Source organism: Silurus meridionalis, chromosome 25 (genome assembly GCF_014805685.1).
Source record: "Silurus meridionalis isolate SWU-2019-XX chromosome 25, ASM1480568v1, whole genome shotgun sequence".
NCBI classification, from domain to species: Eukaryota; Metazoa; Chordata; class Actinopteri; order Siluriformes; family Siluridae; genus Silurus; species Silurus meridionalis.
The window spans coordinates 12,970,444-12,987,499 of NC_060908.1; the positions used below are offsets into that span (position 1 = coordinate 12,970,444).

General features: G+C 39.1%; 2 protein-coding genes across 3 annotated transcripts in view; one reads left to right on the top strand and one right to left on the bottom strand.

The window, feature by feature from the left end:
• The window catches only part of rcc1l (RCC1 like), a 26,775-nt gene continuing 9,719 nt past the window's right edge, over positions 1-17,056 (top strand). The window contains exons 1-11 of one of the 2 annotated variants that reach the window (XR_006924322.1): positions 1-473; positions 1,746-1,875; positions 4,685-4,813; positions 5,034-5,100; positions 6,831-6,882; positions 7,461-7,545; positions 7,681-7,862; positions 8,452-8,539; positions 9,210-9,383; positions 9,925-10,010; positions 10,168-10,311. Coding sequence is in view for 1 of the 2 variants with exons in the window: in XM_046838711.1 (XP_046694667.1) it covers positions 201-473; positions 1,746-1,875; positions 4,685-4,813; positions 5,034-5,100; positions 6,831-6,882; positions 7,461-7,545; positions 7,681-7,862; positions 8,452-8,539; positions 9,210-9,383; positions 9,925-10,010; positions 10,168-10,245 (1,344 nt within the window). In the remaining variant the exon portion in view is untranslated. Of the gene's footprint in view, positions 474-1,745; positions 1,876-4,684; positions 4,814-5,033; positions 5,101-6,830; positions 6,883-7,460; positions 7,546-7,680; positions 7,863-8,451; positions 8,540-9,209; positions 9,384-9,924; positions 10,011-10,167; positions 10,667-17,056 lie in introns of those variants that run through there. The other variant, XM_046838711.1, reaches the window with a different exon arrangement.
• The window catches only part of castor2 (cytosolic arginine sensor for mTORC1 subunit 2), a 16,329-nt gene continuing 11,559 nt past the window's right edge, over positions 12,287-17,056 (bottom strand). The window contains exons 4-9 of the mRNA XM_046838713.1: positions 15,891-16,023; positions 15,623-15,746; positions 14,662-14,772; positions 14,378-14,460; positions 14,121-14,215; positions 12,287-13,960 (exon numbers count right to left, since the gene is read on the bottom strand). Of these exons, the coding sequence (XP_046694669.1) occupies positions 13,895-13,960; positions 14,121-14,215; positions 14,378-14,460; positions 14,662-14,772; positions 15,623-15,746; positions 15,891-16,023 (612 nt within the window). The 3' untranslated portion in view covers positions 12,287-13,894. The remainder of the gene's footprint in view (positions 13,961-14,120; positions 14,216-14,377; positions 14,461-14,661; positions 14,773-15,622; positions 15,747-15,890; positions 16,024-17,056) is intronic.

A 17,056-nucleotide genomic window follows, 5' to 3' on the forward strand; every position in this document is an offset into this window, starting at 1 on the left:
GCCAATCCATGCGCGGGAGCCCAACTGTCATGGCTGCCTCCAGGGAGAGAACATGTCTCATAACAAATAAACGAAAGTATAACGTGTGCGTGTGTTATATTGAGGGACATTTTTTAAATTAAACGAGAGCGAGCTATTTTTTTTTTTATATATAACGTGTAGCTTGAACGCTTTCTCTTCATTTTACAAGCCGGCGCTGAATGGCTTTACTCTGTGCTCGTTCTCGTGTGCGATCTGGAGTTGTTCGTGGCTGCCGGTTGTTGTCCTCTGTAGCGAGGAGCAGAGAAGCAGGGGATGATGTGCCCCGGTTCCGGTATGTAGGAGAGCACCGGAAGCCCACCGATAAAGTGTTCGTATGGGGCTTCAGTTACACCGGAGCGCTCGGCATCCCCAGCTTTGTGGTTCCTGACAGCGGCAGGAAAAAAATTAGAAAATATCAACTGACTCCTTACCGCCTCGAAACACAACAAAAGGTTTGTTTAAAAAAACAACAACAAAAGTGTCAGGGATCCCAGCTATCTAAGGGAGCATCTTAAATCACACAATGTTTAAAGATGTTTAAATCCCACCCCCATCCTGCTTCTGGGCCCTTGAGCCTTAATTGCTAAACTGGGATCAATGTAATTCACCCTGGATAAGGGTGTCTGCCAAATGCCATCAATGTTATATTAATATATTTATATTGTTATTTATGTCTACTTTGAGAGTCACTAACCGCGTTCCTTGTGTGTGTCAACACACTCGGCCAATAAACCTGATTCTGATTCTGACTTCAAGTTATTTAACCCTAACTGATGCAGTGGGTAACTAAATCCTTAAACAACTATTTCAGAAGACATATCCTGTGGTCATGGAAAAGATGTTACTCTTTTTCAGAAGGTTCAAATTATTGGTGAAGCAAAGAAACATGGATTTGCTGAAACTACTGATATCAGCTTAAGAACTAAATAATGCAAACATGTCAAACTCAATGTCCACAGGCAGCTTCCAACACATAGAGCCATTAGCTACAGCCATTTCTATTATAACTGAGAAAGTTAGAGTCTGTGGGCACTTCATTTCTGAAACAATGCCCCATTGCTGCCTCAAGGCTTCTCGAACGCACTGCATGTGCACTTCTTGCTAATATCTGTGTGAGCACACACACACAGGAGTCGTCTCACTGATGCACACCGTCACTATCCTGAGAGTCAACCAGCACAGAATCAAACCCCAAACATTAATGAACTTACAGCTGAAAAACGATGTCCAAGCATCCTATTCGGGCAAATGTGCACAAAAGCAGAATACACTACTTTTAAGTACTGTTTTATTTCTGCACCTTATCCTGTATTTTGACTTTCTTTATGTTCATGAAATGTTTGGCCCTCATACTCTTTATGATTGACCAGACACTACTGGTCTAATTAAATTCATTAATGTGGAAAGAAAATCATAATTGAAGTGATGGATTATTTAAATGGTTGTTTTTTGTTTTTTTGGCCAGGCAGTGTATAATCCATTCATACACACACTAATTGCTCATTTTAATTCACTAGATTTGAATCATAACCACAGACAATTGTCACCTACTGATATCCCATATCTTAAGGCATTTTCACGAGTATCTGCCACAGCAATATCTGTGTGCTATCAGAATCATATAATAAACAAAGCTGTTTTTTGTTTTTTATAGCTGTACATGTTTGGATACTGCACAAATTTTCATGTCCTAGCAGTTATTTGGATTTTTTTTCCTCCCACAGATCTCTGCAGCAGCCTGCGGTTATGGATTTACATTATTGGCATCAAATACCAAAGATGTCACCAAAGTGTGGGGTATGGGCCTTAATAAAGACTCCCAGCTGGGCTTTCAGCGTACTCAACATGACCGACGTAAGTTCCTCCTCGCTGCACAACATCTGAGGTCTTTCACATCCAACGCTGTTTGTTAGTGAGTGTGTGTAAACGCAGCGTATTGTTTTTGAAACATGAAAAGAAACAGCTCAGTGAGATCTGCAGAAGAGTGTGGACTAGTATTCGGACACCTGAGTTTTCCAGCTATATTTCATACTTCACAAAGTTGGAGGAACACAATCGTACAGAAATCTTATTGGATGGAAAAAAAATTCTCCTTCACTTGAGCTTCACTTGGACTGTCCCAGCATGACAATGTTCCTGTGCACAAAGTTACCTCTATGAAGATATGGTTCAAATGGATTAGTGAGTAAATTCTTGAGTGGCCTGCTATAGAGCTCTGACCTCACCCCTACTGAATACACTTGGGATGAATTGGAACACTGACTGCACCCCAGGCCTCCTCACATCACCTGACTTTTGTGGCCGAATGAGCACAAATCTCCAAAATTACACTCAAATAGCTAGTTCCCAGAAGAGTGCTGGTTAACAGCAAATGGAGACTAAATGTGGAATGGGCTATGTGATTATTGTGCTCCAATAGCATGTCCTACTGTGTTTAATTCTTTGCTGAATGGAAAAGAAACTTAACTGTCTAAACGCTCTCATGTACATCACATTAATTAGCTGCAGCTTCACAGAAAGAATAAATGCAATTACAGGAAGTTTAAAAAAAGCCACCGGGACATCTATAATTAAATTGCGGCCCTCGAAAACAAGAACAGTGCTTTGCCAAGCAAACATCTAACAGCTACTTTTTTCCCACGCTTTGAACCCCGCGTCTTAATTTGTGGATTTTTCCTGGGTTTTTCCCGGTTTCACAAGCTTCAAGCCAAAAAAACTGAGCCCCATAACATTAGACTAATGAAATTGCCGAACGGGTTCAGGCGAACCAATGAAACTCTTTATATTAAATCAGATGCGCTCCCACTGAATCGGGCCGCACCACATAAATATGGATGATGTTCCTCTGACGTTTGACCTGCCGCTCACTCGGACTGTCTACAGGAAATGAGAAAAAACGCACTTCACCTGTGTTCTGAGCTGCATGGCATCGGGAGAAAAGATTCACCGATGGTGATTTTTAAACGCACGACAATGGCAAAAGATAAACTCTGGAGAGAAATTGTTATGAAAGGAAGGAGGAAGACAGTGAACAATGACTTTCTTGGTAGGCTATTGTTTAGATACAAGCCGTGTAACAGACACTGTCATAAAAATGCTGAAATGCTAATATCTATTATGAATTAAGGTTGGCATTACGCATTAGCATGGTGCACTTTATTATATATGATATATATTAAAAAAATCTAGTGTTCACATAAAAATGAAAGATTACCTTTATGGAGAAGAAAAACGCACCTGTAATGCACTCTTCAATTCACCGCCTGCCATTTGAGAACAACTGATTTACATCGCTGGACAGTTTACATGTAAAATGTACTTATTTCACCAGGAAAACATAATTGTGAAAATCCCAAAATTACGTAATTCTGAATAGATTTGCGTTTCTGTGTGAAACTCAGATGCTTTTATTGCATCTTTGGGACTTGGTGTGTTTCATCACTACGAGTGTAGATTCGCTGTTTCAACATCACAAATGATCATTTTCACGCTCATGCATGGAAACGATTTGTTTATGTATGTTGATTATGTTGATTGATGTATGATTTTTGATGTGAAACAGTATTGAGCATATTAGCCTTCAAACGGCTACTTACTTGTGTAATTATCAAAACCGACATAACACGACATGAATCACACAGTTGAATCATGTTGGAAAATCAGCTGTGACTGCATCAGTGCCAACTTCAGTGCATCCGGAAAATATTCACAGTGCTTCAGTTTTCCACATTTTGTTATATTACAGCCTTATTCCGAAATTGATTAAATTAATAATTTTTTGTGTTTGAAATCTTGGCAAATTGATTCAAAATAAAAAAAAATCACATGTATATAAGTATTCACAGTCTTTGGCATAACACTAAGAATTGAGCACAGGTACATCCTGTTTTCACTGATTATCCTTGAGACGCTTCTACAACTTGATTGGAGTCCACTTGTGGTAAATTCAGTTGATTGGACATGATTTGGAAAGGCACACACCTATATGAGGTCCCACAGTTAACTGCATGTCAGAGCGCAAACCAAGCCATGAAGTCCAAGGAATTGTCTGTAGACCTCCGAGACAGGATTGTATAGAGGCACAGATCTGGGAAAGGGTATAGAAAAACTTCTGCAACATTGAAGGTTTATGAGCAGAGTGGCCTCCATCATTTGTACATGGAAGAAATTTGGAAGCACCAGGACTCTTTCTAGAGTGGGAAACGTTATCATATATACCAGACCCTGCAGCATGCAGATTTGTGGAATCCTGCTAACTTTCCTCGGAAGCTGCTCAGATGTAATATAGTAATATATTTAAATATTTCTTTATATTTTATATAAGAAGGTAAAACACGATAGGATGTGCTGTTCTAGGTGAATAATAAATGCCTGGGTGGCTTGAAGTGTTTTTTCTTTCTTATACCACAACAGTTCACTAATACTTACAATTTTCCTTTTTTTAAAGAATGACAATTTTCTCAGAAGTCATTTATACCAAAAATGCAGCTTTGTCACCTCATGATTTTTGAGAGAACTTTTTTACCTGGTCCACAGTCCTGACTCTGGTGACACCTTAAAAAAATGTAAATGAATGTTGCCATGAGAAAGGATTGACTATAAGAATGATTACACTGTTGCTGATTATATTATTACTATCCTTATTATTGTTCTTGTGCTGTAGATAAAAGTTATGAATATGTCCTGGAGCCGTCCCCGGTCTCTCTGCCACTGGTCAACCCCCAGGAGACACGTGTCCTCCAGGTGTCCTGCGGTCGAGCTCACTCTTTAGTGCTCACAGACTGTGAAGGAGGTAAGCGGAGATCTGGATCCCAGAGAGCTGGTTTAGTTTCAGCATTTCATACGCTAATTAAAAGAATTACTTAAATGGATGGAGTCGATCCAGCATCCATCCTAATATCCTTTTATATGTGGATTCTGATCCTCTTTAATCCCAGTGGGCTTAGACTTAATGCACATTCTCATTTGTTGAGAAGAAATCATTCTAATTTTTTTTTTTTTCCTTGCTCCAGTGTTCAGCATGGGTAATAATGCCTATGGCCAGTGCGGAAGGAAAATCGTTGAGGATGAAGTTTACAGGTTGGTGTCCTAGTTTTCAACCCCCCCAGTGTGTTCTCCGTGAGAAACCCTGCAGTAAATATCAGAGGGCGGTCTCCAGTATGACCAGCAGTATTCTTTAATGTTGCTAATTGACAAATTGTGTTTTGTTTTGCTTTATTTTTAGAGCAGGCCTGGAATTTTAGACCCAATCCATTGAAAATAGCACACAAGTTTGTTTTGATTACTATAGATTTGGAACATTTTTGGCTGAAATACTGTTTACTGAAAAAGCATGTCAAAAAACTGATAAAAGTAAGCAGTTGCTTGTCTGAATATAACGTCCAGTAACTTTATTAGCGCACAAAATCCACCTGCTATATTTCTAATGATACATATTTAGTTTCAAAACCCATTTGGAAAACCAATTCTGTAAAAAAGTGTACAACTGATAGAAGGTAATATCAATGCTATCAGTTTACATTAATATCCCAATACTTATATAACATTGTATTCCTTCACATGTAGAGTAGGGGATCATATTTGTCAAATGGCAAATGATCGTGCATAATTTCCTTTCTATTTCTTTTTTGAATGAATGTTTCTCTTGTGTGTGCCCTATTGTGTATTACACTCATCATGCATTACTGGTGTATACGAGGTGGTATCAAAAAGTTTCAAGGCTAATAGTGCTAACGTGCGTTACCACGTTTGTGATTTCACCACGGACAGCTAATTAGAACAAAAAACAAACATAAAATTCCTCACGTTTGGCGTACGGCGATGCTGCAACGAGACGTTCGAGATGTTTGATCAGAAGAACATCTTCGGAAGACGACGAGAGATCAGGAAAACCTTCAACGAGCTCAACCCCTAGAATTGTAGAAACCATGCGCCAACTTGTGCATGATGATCGTCGGAGAACAATTCACATGATCTCACTTACGAGCCCATCTTTCTCGCCAGATTTGGCTCCTGCAGACGTTGCCCTCTTCCTGAAGCTGAAGATCAGTTTAAAGGCTCATTATGGAGATCACAAAGTGTTTGACGCGCTTCGAAAAGAAGACTTCGAGGACATATTCCAGAAGTGGCAGAAATGCTGGGAGCACTGTATTGCTGTGCAAGAGGATTATTTTAAATATGACGGTGTGTAAATGAGCCGGTCTCACTACAAAATATAGCATAAATATTATGTTTTGTAGTGAGTCCGGCTCATTTACACACGGTCATATTTAAAATAATCCTCTTGCACAGCAATACAGTGCTCCCAGCATTTCTGCCACTTCTGGAATATGTCCTCAATCTTCTTCGAACATTCTCTTATGCGCATGGTGTGAACAGGGCCAGAAACTTTAATTTCCAACTGGACACACTACAAAATATAGCATAAATATTATGTTTTGTAGTGTGTCCAGTTGGAAATTAAAGTTTTTGGCCCTGTTCACACCATGCGCATGGGGGCATAAAATGTCGCTATATAAAAAAAAAAACATCTTATGTTTGTTTCTATAAAACTCTGTCATAATGGTTGAATAAATCCCCAATGTACATCTCGGGTGACCCCATGTAGGGGTAATGACCATAAGGGTGAAGGCTGCTGCTTTACTGTCATATGATTTAGATACTTCAGTCCTTAAAATGTGCTGTTTCCAAAAAGCTTTTGGAAACAGTGTCCAGCTGGAAGCACTTTTTTTTTCTTCCAGGAAATAAAACTTAATGCCATTAAATGATTTATTGCTTTAATGCTCATGCCTTATTTTATTTCTTTGCAGTGGTAGTCATCTTGTCCATAAGATAGAGGGATTTAATAGTCGAGTTATTCAGGTGAGTGAAATGTGTCTGAGCTGTATGTTTATTCATCAGAGATTTATTTATTTATTTATTAATAATTTTGTCTAAAAATTGCCTAAATCAATAAATTCTGTATAAGGACACAGTGAGAAATTGTGAGTTGTAAAAATATTGTCAAAAGACTTTAATTTGTAATAAGTGAGTCCACAGTAATATCTTTCAAAATGCCTGGATATTTTCTAGGTATAGTTTTGCATAGTGCTAATGAGATTTCATTAAGTAAGGGTTTCATCTGATGACTTTACCATAATATTTGTATAAGCAACACTACAAAGTAGAACAAGACTAAGCTTCTACAGGTGTTAATGTCATCGAGGTTATGGTCAGCATACATGCAGTTCTGTCTGTGTTTACATGGTCTTCCTGAATCAGTTAATTATTCAATGAAAGTGCTGTTTTATTAAATAGTTTGCTGCAGTGTGTGTATACTTCAAAGAGCAATAAAATATTTGCTTGGCTTTGGTGCACTAACTTTTGCATACCACTAAATGTAAAAAGGTTTCTGGAGGTAATAATATTTATTTTGGTGAATAAACGGTCATGTCCTCTAGGTGGTGTGTGGGCAAGACCACAGTTTATTCCTGACTGAATCAGGCACTGTGTATGCTTGTGGCTGGGGAGCAGATGGACAGACAGGTCAGGTGTCATTCATTTCCTCTCCTTTCTATCATCATCTTTTCTTAGAGGATTACTTGGACAACCCCCCCCCCCCCCTTAATCTGGCCTATAGTTACAAAACAACCAGGACTAATCTGTTATTAAATTCCTCAGGTCTGGGCCATCACAACAAGGCTGCATTGCCTGTCCAGGTTGGTGGTGATCTGGATGGGGTCAAAGTTCAGCAGGTGAGCACTTATGGAGACTGCAGTCTGGCTGTGTCCACCGAGGGTCACGTCTTTGGCTGGGGTAACTCCGAGTACCTGCAGCTCGCCTCCGTCACAGAAACCACACAGGTATGATTTAAGTGTTTTAAGCGTTAACCCTAACCCTAACCCTAGATCTCTAGATATGATTTATTAAAATATATATACAGATAATATTAAATAAATACGTACAGTTTAAGGTATCACTTTCAAACTAACTCTGCCCCCAGGGTTAATCATTTTTATTTAGCGGCACGTCCAAAATGTGTTTTATTCCCCTTATACTACTACAAATTACCAATAATTCCAATTTACTATTTAAATCTATGAGACAATGAGAGCTTGATGTTAATTGGATGAACAAAAAAAGAGTTTTTAATGTGCTGAAGTCTTTCCCATGATGGAAAACCTACTGAAACTGGAGACTCCTTAACCGTTAAATAAACAAAATATCCTTAAAGAAAATCTCACCAACATTTGTATGTTTTTTTTCTTTCAAAAATCTGTTTATTAGATTTAAGTTACGTAATGCCCCTGAGTAGGCTGTTGCAAGAGATTTTGGCAAACTCAGCACAGGATTCGAGATAACGTTTCACAATGCAAATCAAGTTTTCTCACAGGGTTTCTATTTAGCGAAATGTTGTGCTGCACCTGTCTGTCATTTCCTCGTGTTTTGCAGATCAGCTCTCCACGGCTGCTTCCTCTGAAAGGAATCGGAAAGGTGACGCAGGCGGCTTGCGGCGGAACTCAGGTCGCCGTACTAAACGGTGAGCGCTGTGCATTAGAAAGGGAATGATGAATTTTTTTATTTTACTGGAAAACCGTATCTTTCACACACTTTAAGCTTGTTTCAGATTCTCCTAAGTGATTTGTGTAATATTTACACATCAGAGACGAATCTCTTTATCGCATCCCAACATTTTTCCAGTTGCATTTAAAATGCAAAGTCATGATTCAACGATCCTGCGATCTCACCAGGGCTACGTCGACACTAACATGGATCAATTTGAAAACGCTGTTTTTGTCTAGGAACGCTCGGCGTCCACGCTTTCGTTTTCAATCGTTTCTCAAAAGTCGATCCACACTGCAACGTCTGAAAACGATTACATCAGACACGTGACACTTCGACCTGCATGATTTCTGTCTGGCGATTATTTACTTTATGGCTCTTTTGAAACGTCACGGCAGTTTTTACAGTCCACTGAATTTTCAAATGTATCCACTTAAATAAAAACTTTTTTTTTCCAAATGTATCCACTTGACTGAAAACGCCGTTTTCAAATGTATCCACTGGATGGAAGGCCAAAACGGAGAGAAAAATATGCGCTTTCAAACAAAAACATATTAGTGTGGACATGGCTTAGGTGTCCCAAAATGTCCTGTCTATTGCACATGCATGATGAATCGAGCAATGTAACAGGAGATGTTTGTTTGCAGAGGACGGAGAAGTGTTTGTGTGGGGCTACGGAATCCTAGGAAAAGGGCCTAATCTGGCTGAGTCAGAGATCCCAGAAAAGGTGCCAGCGACGCTTTTTGGGAAGTCGGAGTTTAACCCGACTGTAAAGGTGGCCCACATCCGCTGTGGCCTCAGTCATTTTGCAGCCATCACAGGTGAGGCTTTTGCAAACTTACACTTGAGTGCAAAAGTTGTTTTTAGAAAAGAACACGTGCCACTGATTTGTAGTGTTTTCTTTCGAAAATAATTCAAACGTGTTCATCCTAAAGGATATCATAAAACATGGTGGATGTGCTGTTATATGCAATCAACAGTGGTGTGATGTGACTCAGCTCGACAACAAGTTGCCAAGAATTACCTTTTGTTTTTTTAATTATTCATCATTTAGTACAGCTACAAACTCTCTCGTGTCCCTCGTAAAGGAAATAAGACCAAAAAAATTAAAAACAGACCTCCATTTTGGGGAACAATAATCTCTTTTTAAAAATGCTGAATAAGATATTATTTATTTATATTATTTAGCCATGATATGCATTTATATTCAGATTATATGGAACTTCCAAAAAAAAAAAAAAACAAACACATCCCTGTATAAGTAAAATGTGAAACTTGAGTAAAATTTCTTCATCATCTTTATTTAATACTGATGGTACACTTTTTTCATTCTTAGAATACTAGATGTTTTATTTCTTTCAGATCGAGGTGAACTGTTTGTCTGGGGTAAGAACGTGCGAGGATGTCTTGGCATCGGGAAGCGAGATGACCAGTATTTTCCATGGCGGGTTCGTAAGCTGCAGACCACAAACTTCTCCCTGTTGTCACGCTTGAACTTAATACACTACACATGCCGGAGGAGAGTTTGAAATCGCTCAAGGAACGGTGGGATTTGTCAATACATGCTGCTCCAGGTGACTGTTTTGTTCCCTTATTTTTTTGCAGGTGACGGTTCCAGGTCATGTGGTGGACGTTGCATGTGGTGTGGATCATATGGTGGCCTTGGTCAAGTCTGTCATATGAGATTAAAGCTGTGGAGGAGATCACTTTCTGAGGCTATCGAGCTTGAAGACTGCTTGCACACTGAAGGTATAAAAGAAATCCTCATGTATATGAAAAACTGCATATCTGTGATGTTCAAGTGAGCATCATCTGTGCAATGATCCAAAACCGAGCTGAATATTTCCCTTTTTTGGATCGGTACATAAAAAAAAAAAAAAAAAAAAAAGAACTTCAGGATGGAAAGATCCATGAATGTGAGGAGTTACGCAAGTCCCTTGTGTCGGAGCAGACAAACCCAACATCTGTTTCACTTGGCTTCATTGTACAATGACTCAAGTCTGTTCTATAATAAACTTGTCTTAACATTGTTAAACATTACTGCGAAGCAGAGGATTAGCCAACTGTGATGTACTCTGATATTAAAGCCGCCGTTGTGTGTTCAGTGTTTCCCGTTACGCTTTTTCTTGTATTTTTAGAGCTTGCAAGAAAATATCGGTTTAATGCCTCAAGGTTTACAGCATTGGAAAAAAATAAAAGGTGCAAAGCAGCATTTGTGGGGCCAAGCACCCAATCTCTGTATGGTGCAAAAATCACAGGAAAGCAGAGCCATATGTTTAGGCAAACGCATTAATTTGATTTGTAGTGGAATGCTTAATGGTAGAAGGAAATGTCCAGATGTAAACCAAATCTGGTGACGATTGCACAAATTTCAGAGGAGTTGCACCAATAATGTCAGTTAGACTTAAACTATTTTAACTTGTTATCCTAATGTGTGACCAGTAGGTGGCACTGGAGAGAATTTAGAAATCGTGTACCAGTTAGTTTGAGTATCAGTGGTTGCTGAGCCGGATAGCATCGATAATTGTTTGGCGGTTTCATGGCCGATCCGTCGGCCCGTTACGGACAAACAACTGAGTGTTCATATTTTGTTTGACAACTTTCGTGAGGTTTACTCGGAAAATTACGTCTGCCAAAGTAGTGGACGATTAGACAAAATTTGGGGTAGGAGTAGCAAAAAATTGTTTTTGTCATAGTCCAGGATGGTGGAAAACCTGCATAGCAAGAAATTCTTTGAGGATGTATGAAACTTATCTTGACACGTTTCAAAAGTTATGACCTCGTGTATACTTTTAAATTAGGACCAAATTTAAGCCGATTCCTATAAGCTGCCATTGACCTGTTTTGAAGAAGTAAAGGTAGAATAACAATAGAGTGCCTGTGCAACGTCCCATCAATGAATAATAGACCACCAATACTCTATCTACAGTGTTCTAGACAGCAGTTCTCCAAAGCATAGTAAAGGACCATGTTGGTTCCACTGAATAGCACTAATTAACTAATCTGCAAGTGTGGTCTTAGATTTGATGATGCTTCATTTGCATAAATCACTGCATGGTATTTGAAATAACCTTGCAAACATATTGATCTCTATCGTTTCTTACTTGAAGCCCTGAATAAGAAAAAGGTTAATCTTAGAATGGCATTTTGGTCAGGATTTATGTTCTTGCTTTATTCGTTCCATGATAAATTCAGATAAGATCAATGGCACCATTAATAAAGCTTGAGGAATGAAAGCTTTTCTGAAGATAAGGTGAACTAGTCAGCAAAAAGGGAAATGCGGTTGCATACTCGGGAAGTGAAAACCGGGCCGTGTGGGAATGCTGCGGATGAGTCCTCTTATGCTAAACAAGCAAACCGGCTCTATACTGCACCGTTCCGAGCTCCGCCCTATTACCTAATGCAAACACGAGCTATGCAAATCGAAAAAAACTAAAACATGCTACGCTGAAAGGTATTTAATCGAAGAGGCATAAAAGGTGCTTTCATCAAAAACTTTGAGCTCATCAGGACAGCCATTTGCAGTATATCAGGTCATCGCTGCGATCCTGATAGATTGCTGGTGGTTGTGAATTAAGGTAAAACAAACCAGCGTGACACGAATCTCACAGTTGGCTGGCATTTCTATGGCAACTCTGAACTCCATGGAAATGAAAGATCGAGCAGGGGAACGTGAAAAGCAGGTCAGGACAATTCATCACAGAAACACTACAAGCTGAAGAAATAGCGTTTTCATTTCTTTAATGGTCAGAAGAAATAGGTCACCCAATTATTTATTTTTAACACTGATAAATACATGGTTTCTGCTAATCAGATCTAACAGGGCAAAAAAAAAAAAAAAGAACAAAAAAAAAAAAAAGAAAAAGCCTGTGGAAAAATAACATCCATTCGTGCGTTAAGACCAACAAATGTGACCCTTTTAAAAAGAGATTCCTTCTAAGGAGCAATTATTCTTCCCCACTTTTTTTTTTTCACATCAGTAAGAACAGTAAGATCTTTAGGAAAGACCTTTAAATAAAGTGCAGACTGGGGTGAGAGAGTTGAAGGCCTACACTAACGCTAGTGTCCTTTAACACTTAGACCCCCAACTAACATTCAGTGAAGGACTGTAATTCTTCACGTCTTGTCGTTTGAAGAAAAAAAAACAAAAAACAAAACAAAAGGGTGAACGGTAAAACCTTGGTAAAGAAGCTAAAGTATTTCGTGCCATTCCTTTTGTTCCGGTTTAAAAAAAAAAAAAGACAGCTTCACACATGAAAAGGGGGAAGTAAATGTCAAAATAATAGTGTACAGTCAAATTGCACAATCCATTCTCTTTTTACAGTTGAAAATTATAAAAACAAAAAAAAATCATGAAGTGATAGTGACTACATTCTCTCCCCATTCAGCAAAAGACTAAAGCCAGGTCAAACATGACACGATTCCAATCTGATAAATCTTCACCCAGGACCGACAGTGACTCGATGCTGGAGTACAGAAACCTATTGATTGTAGTTTGAATAGGGGGGGGGGGGAACAACTTATTCATAACTCAGTGACTTGGCATTGAAAACGAGAACACGGGCTTTGGGTGAAACGAGGGCAAAAGAAAGAAAGAAAGAAGAAGAAAAAAAAAAAAAAGGTTTCACGGAAAGGTGAAGGAAAAAAAAAAACCTTTTTTTTCTCCTCATAGATTGTGATCAATCCATATCATTATTTTAAAATAATCACCTTTCAAATTGAAAAAAAAAAAAAAAAAACTACACACACTCAAGGAGTCAGTTTAGACCGAAAGTGACTTGGCATAGTAAGAAAACAGGGATGAGCGATGATAAACATTTACACAACCGTGGTGGCATACATTCTTGGCCTTCTATTAAAGAGGACCGGTTTCTAATACATTGTGGTTATTTTCAATGAATCAGGAATCGTTTTGTTTGAAAAGGAGGGGGGAACCCAGCCCACGTCTAGGTCTTGTTGTCATGGTGAAATGGGTTTGGAGAAAATAAGGGGAGGAGACAAGGCATAGAGAGGAATAATCTAACACTGCAGTCACACCAGCTAAGGGTCCCTGTAGAAAAGGATGCGCTCTCGAGCAGGAGGTTGAGGGACAGGTATTGGCACAATCAGTCTAATGAAAGTGGGAGAGTGCAAGTAAAGTAACCCAGGTCTCTCTCTGTCTCTATCTCTCACTCAAACACACTCTCACACACACCTTTTCATTCTCACTCTCGGCTCCCGTTATCACCCCCCCACCCTCACCCAACAGCAGTCCTCAAAAAAAAAAAAAAAAAATATGGCACTTTCGAAAATGATAATCTAGCAGGGACTTTGAGAGGCTCGTGTCTGGTTCTCACTGTCCTGTGCTCTCGTTGGTCCTCAAAGCTCCTATCACACTCTGGATGTTCTCTTCTGGAACCTTCAGAGAAATCAAAGATTTAGATCTTTCCTATTCAAAACAATTATAGTATTTTTTATGGCCTGTTCAGCCAAACCTTTCAGACTGCTTTTTATGCCGAGTTACAATGGAAAGTGCAAACGGCCCTCAAATAAAAAAACAAACCCCACCACCTACTTACCAGAGCATGGTCAAACTTGAAGGTGCTGATGTAGTAGGCTGGAATGTCAGCAGTTGCCAAAGGTTCAGATATTTGGGCCACAATCCCACATTCATCTGATGAGAAGACAAAAAAAAAAAAGAATAATGTGGTCTGCGTTTACTCATCTGTTTGCATTTGCTTTATATTTAGCCGGGGCTTTTTTTTTCTTTTTTTTAAGCAAGTTAGAGCAATTGATTTATCTTGCTTTAGGGTTTTGTTGAGAGGTTTGCACGTACCAAATCCTAAAGGCTGTCCTCCGATGCGAACCATTTTCCAAAGTTCCCCTGAAGCACTGGTAAAGAGGACGTTATTGGGGAACCTAGCAAAATAGACAAAGTCAGCAAGCCACAAACATGAAACATTTATTTATCAAAAAGATCAAGTTAATAGTCAAGTCATTTATCAAACCACTTAAAGCCATTCAAATTCATTAGACAACCCAATCAGACACAATTTTCCACATCCCAGTGCTGCCAATCGCAAATCCACCAGATTAATGCTGTTGAGAGACAGGCCTAACCTTCGAGTAGTCTGCTCGTCCATAACCAGGGAGATGTAGCCCTCGATCAGGGAGAAGGAAAAGAAGCGGATGTGTCCTGAATCCTCGTTCTGTGCTCCGGCCTCCTTCCCTCTGTCACAAACAAAACCGTGGCAAAATTACGCAAAGGACATCCAGTCTACAGTGCAGCCTGCTTTTTCTTAGGCCTAGAGTTTCATACTGAAACAACACATATTAGAGAGAGAAGCACTCAGCAGAGTTGCTTTTCCGGTACAAGTACAGTACAGTAATGCAAGTCTTTGAAGCTGAGTGCTTGTACGTCAGTCAACAGGACTAAAAGTGCAGCCTGTAATTAATTTGGCCGCGGCAGGTTTTGTTGTGCTAGTTGTGTAATCAAACATGCTCGACTTGAAACGACAGTGAGAATGAGGTCAAAGTGCTGAACGGTAGCTTTGATTTGGTTTACGTTTCCATTGGATGAACTGTATTGAAATTATAGCTGTTTATTATACGCTGCACTAAAGCAAGTGTAATCAGTGAGAATAATTATACACAATTCCATATCTAGTCAATTTTTTTTTTCATATACATTGATCAGGCACAACATTATGACCACCCGCTTATCATGCCGCCCACGACCTTTCGCCGGTTCGCCACTGTTCCTTTCTTCGGACCACTTTTGATAGATACTGACTACTGCAGTATTAACAATTTGTCAACCTCGTTCAAATCCTAATTGATCCCACCCACTAACAGGTGCCATAATGAAGAGATAATCAGTGTTATTCACTCACCAGTCATAATGTTATAATGTCAATCTTATGCCTGACTGGTGTATATTCTCTCAAAGCAGTATAGGCACAGTTTTTTTTAACACTCAAATCTCCTTCAGGACACCACTTTTCTATCTGCGTAGCTCTCCTATCAGGCTAGCAGATGGCTCTCAGTGCTGGCCATATGTGAGAAAAGGCGAGGCTCTTACCCTCCTGAGTAGAACATGACATCCATGAGCAGGGTGGCCACAGAGGGCAGTGTGTCTGGGTCCAGACTCGTCACACAGAACATGTTACTAGGACTAGAGAGAGGGTGAATGATGGGTCGAGGGACTAAGAGAGAGAGGCAGAGAGAAAGAGACACTAAGATGGTTGGACAATGCTACCCAGGCATGCATAGGTTATCAGAAAGCAACATTGAGTTTGTTACAGCCAGAAACAAACACTCGTATCAGCCGATAAAGAACTACTTCTTACCAACTTTAGGCTTGACGAATCCGTTGGTGACTCCGGAGCAGTTGGCGGCTACTGTCTCTCCATTCACCACTCTAAGGAGGGTGAACTCTGAGGACAGCGTGTGCATGACCATGGGGAGGTCCCTCTCTCGGACCTGGACATAGAAAACCGAACACAAAGAGAGGTGCTTTAGTCCCAAGATTATTGAATCAACCACAGGAAAAGGGATAATGTTTCAGAGATCTTTTTCTCAACTTGACCAGTTTTCAAACGATATAAATACAGTGACCAAAATGATTGCCTTTCAGTGTACAAATGATTTTTGCAGCCTCAAGTAAAACCTTTTCGGTATTTATGCAATCCTTGTTTTACGTGCGGAACATAGCAAAAATCTATTAAAGTCCTACATTTGTAGTGGCAGGCCACAATTTTGCTTAGTCGCCGACTCGCGCTTTGTCACTGTGGCTACTCGATCCATCCCGGAAACCCGATTTGTGTGAAAACTTCTGCGCATGCGTGAAATCGTTGCCACTTCCGGTCATCACCAACGTTTCATGACAGTCTAGCGATATGGATTCTTTTGTGTTTTATGTAGACCTTCTTAAAAGGAGAAATTCCTGACAATTCCACATATCGAGGGAATGAATGAATAGAAGGAAGGAATTCATTTATGAATAAATTGAATGGATAAACAAAATCATTATCTAATTATCATCTTTAGATAATTAACTATTAAATGTAAAATAAATTAAAAATAAATAAAAAAAACCCTGACACTTATACATACATCTCTATTACTCAAATGGCCTCTAACAAATTTAATTTAATTATTTAATTTTGAATTAATCAATTAAATTTCTGCCTATTCAATTACTTAATTTAATCAATATAATAAATAAGTAAATATAATAAATAAGTTGCATTAATGCAAAATTGCATTCATTTGATTTCTTTAAAATATTTGCACAAATATTCACAAATGTTAAAAATAATAACAATAATAAAAACAAGCAATTTTATGTTTTGCATTTCTTCCCCCTAACTAACAAAATTGAACTGAACAGCGACTTAAAAACCAAGTTACTTACCGAAATGTGAATTTTGTGTACCCTTACAGCCCTACACATTCATTCATCTTTTAATAACATTTCCAAGTACATTTTCTTACCAAGGGGCACGTTCAATGA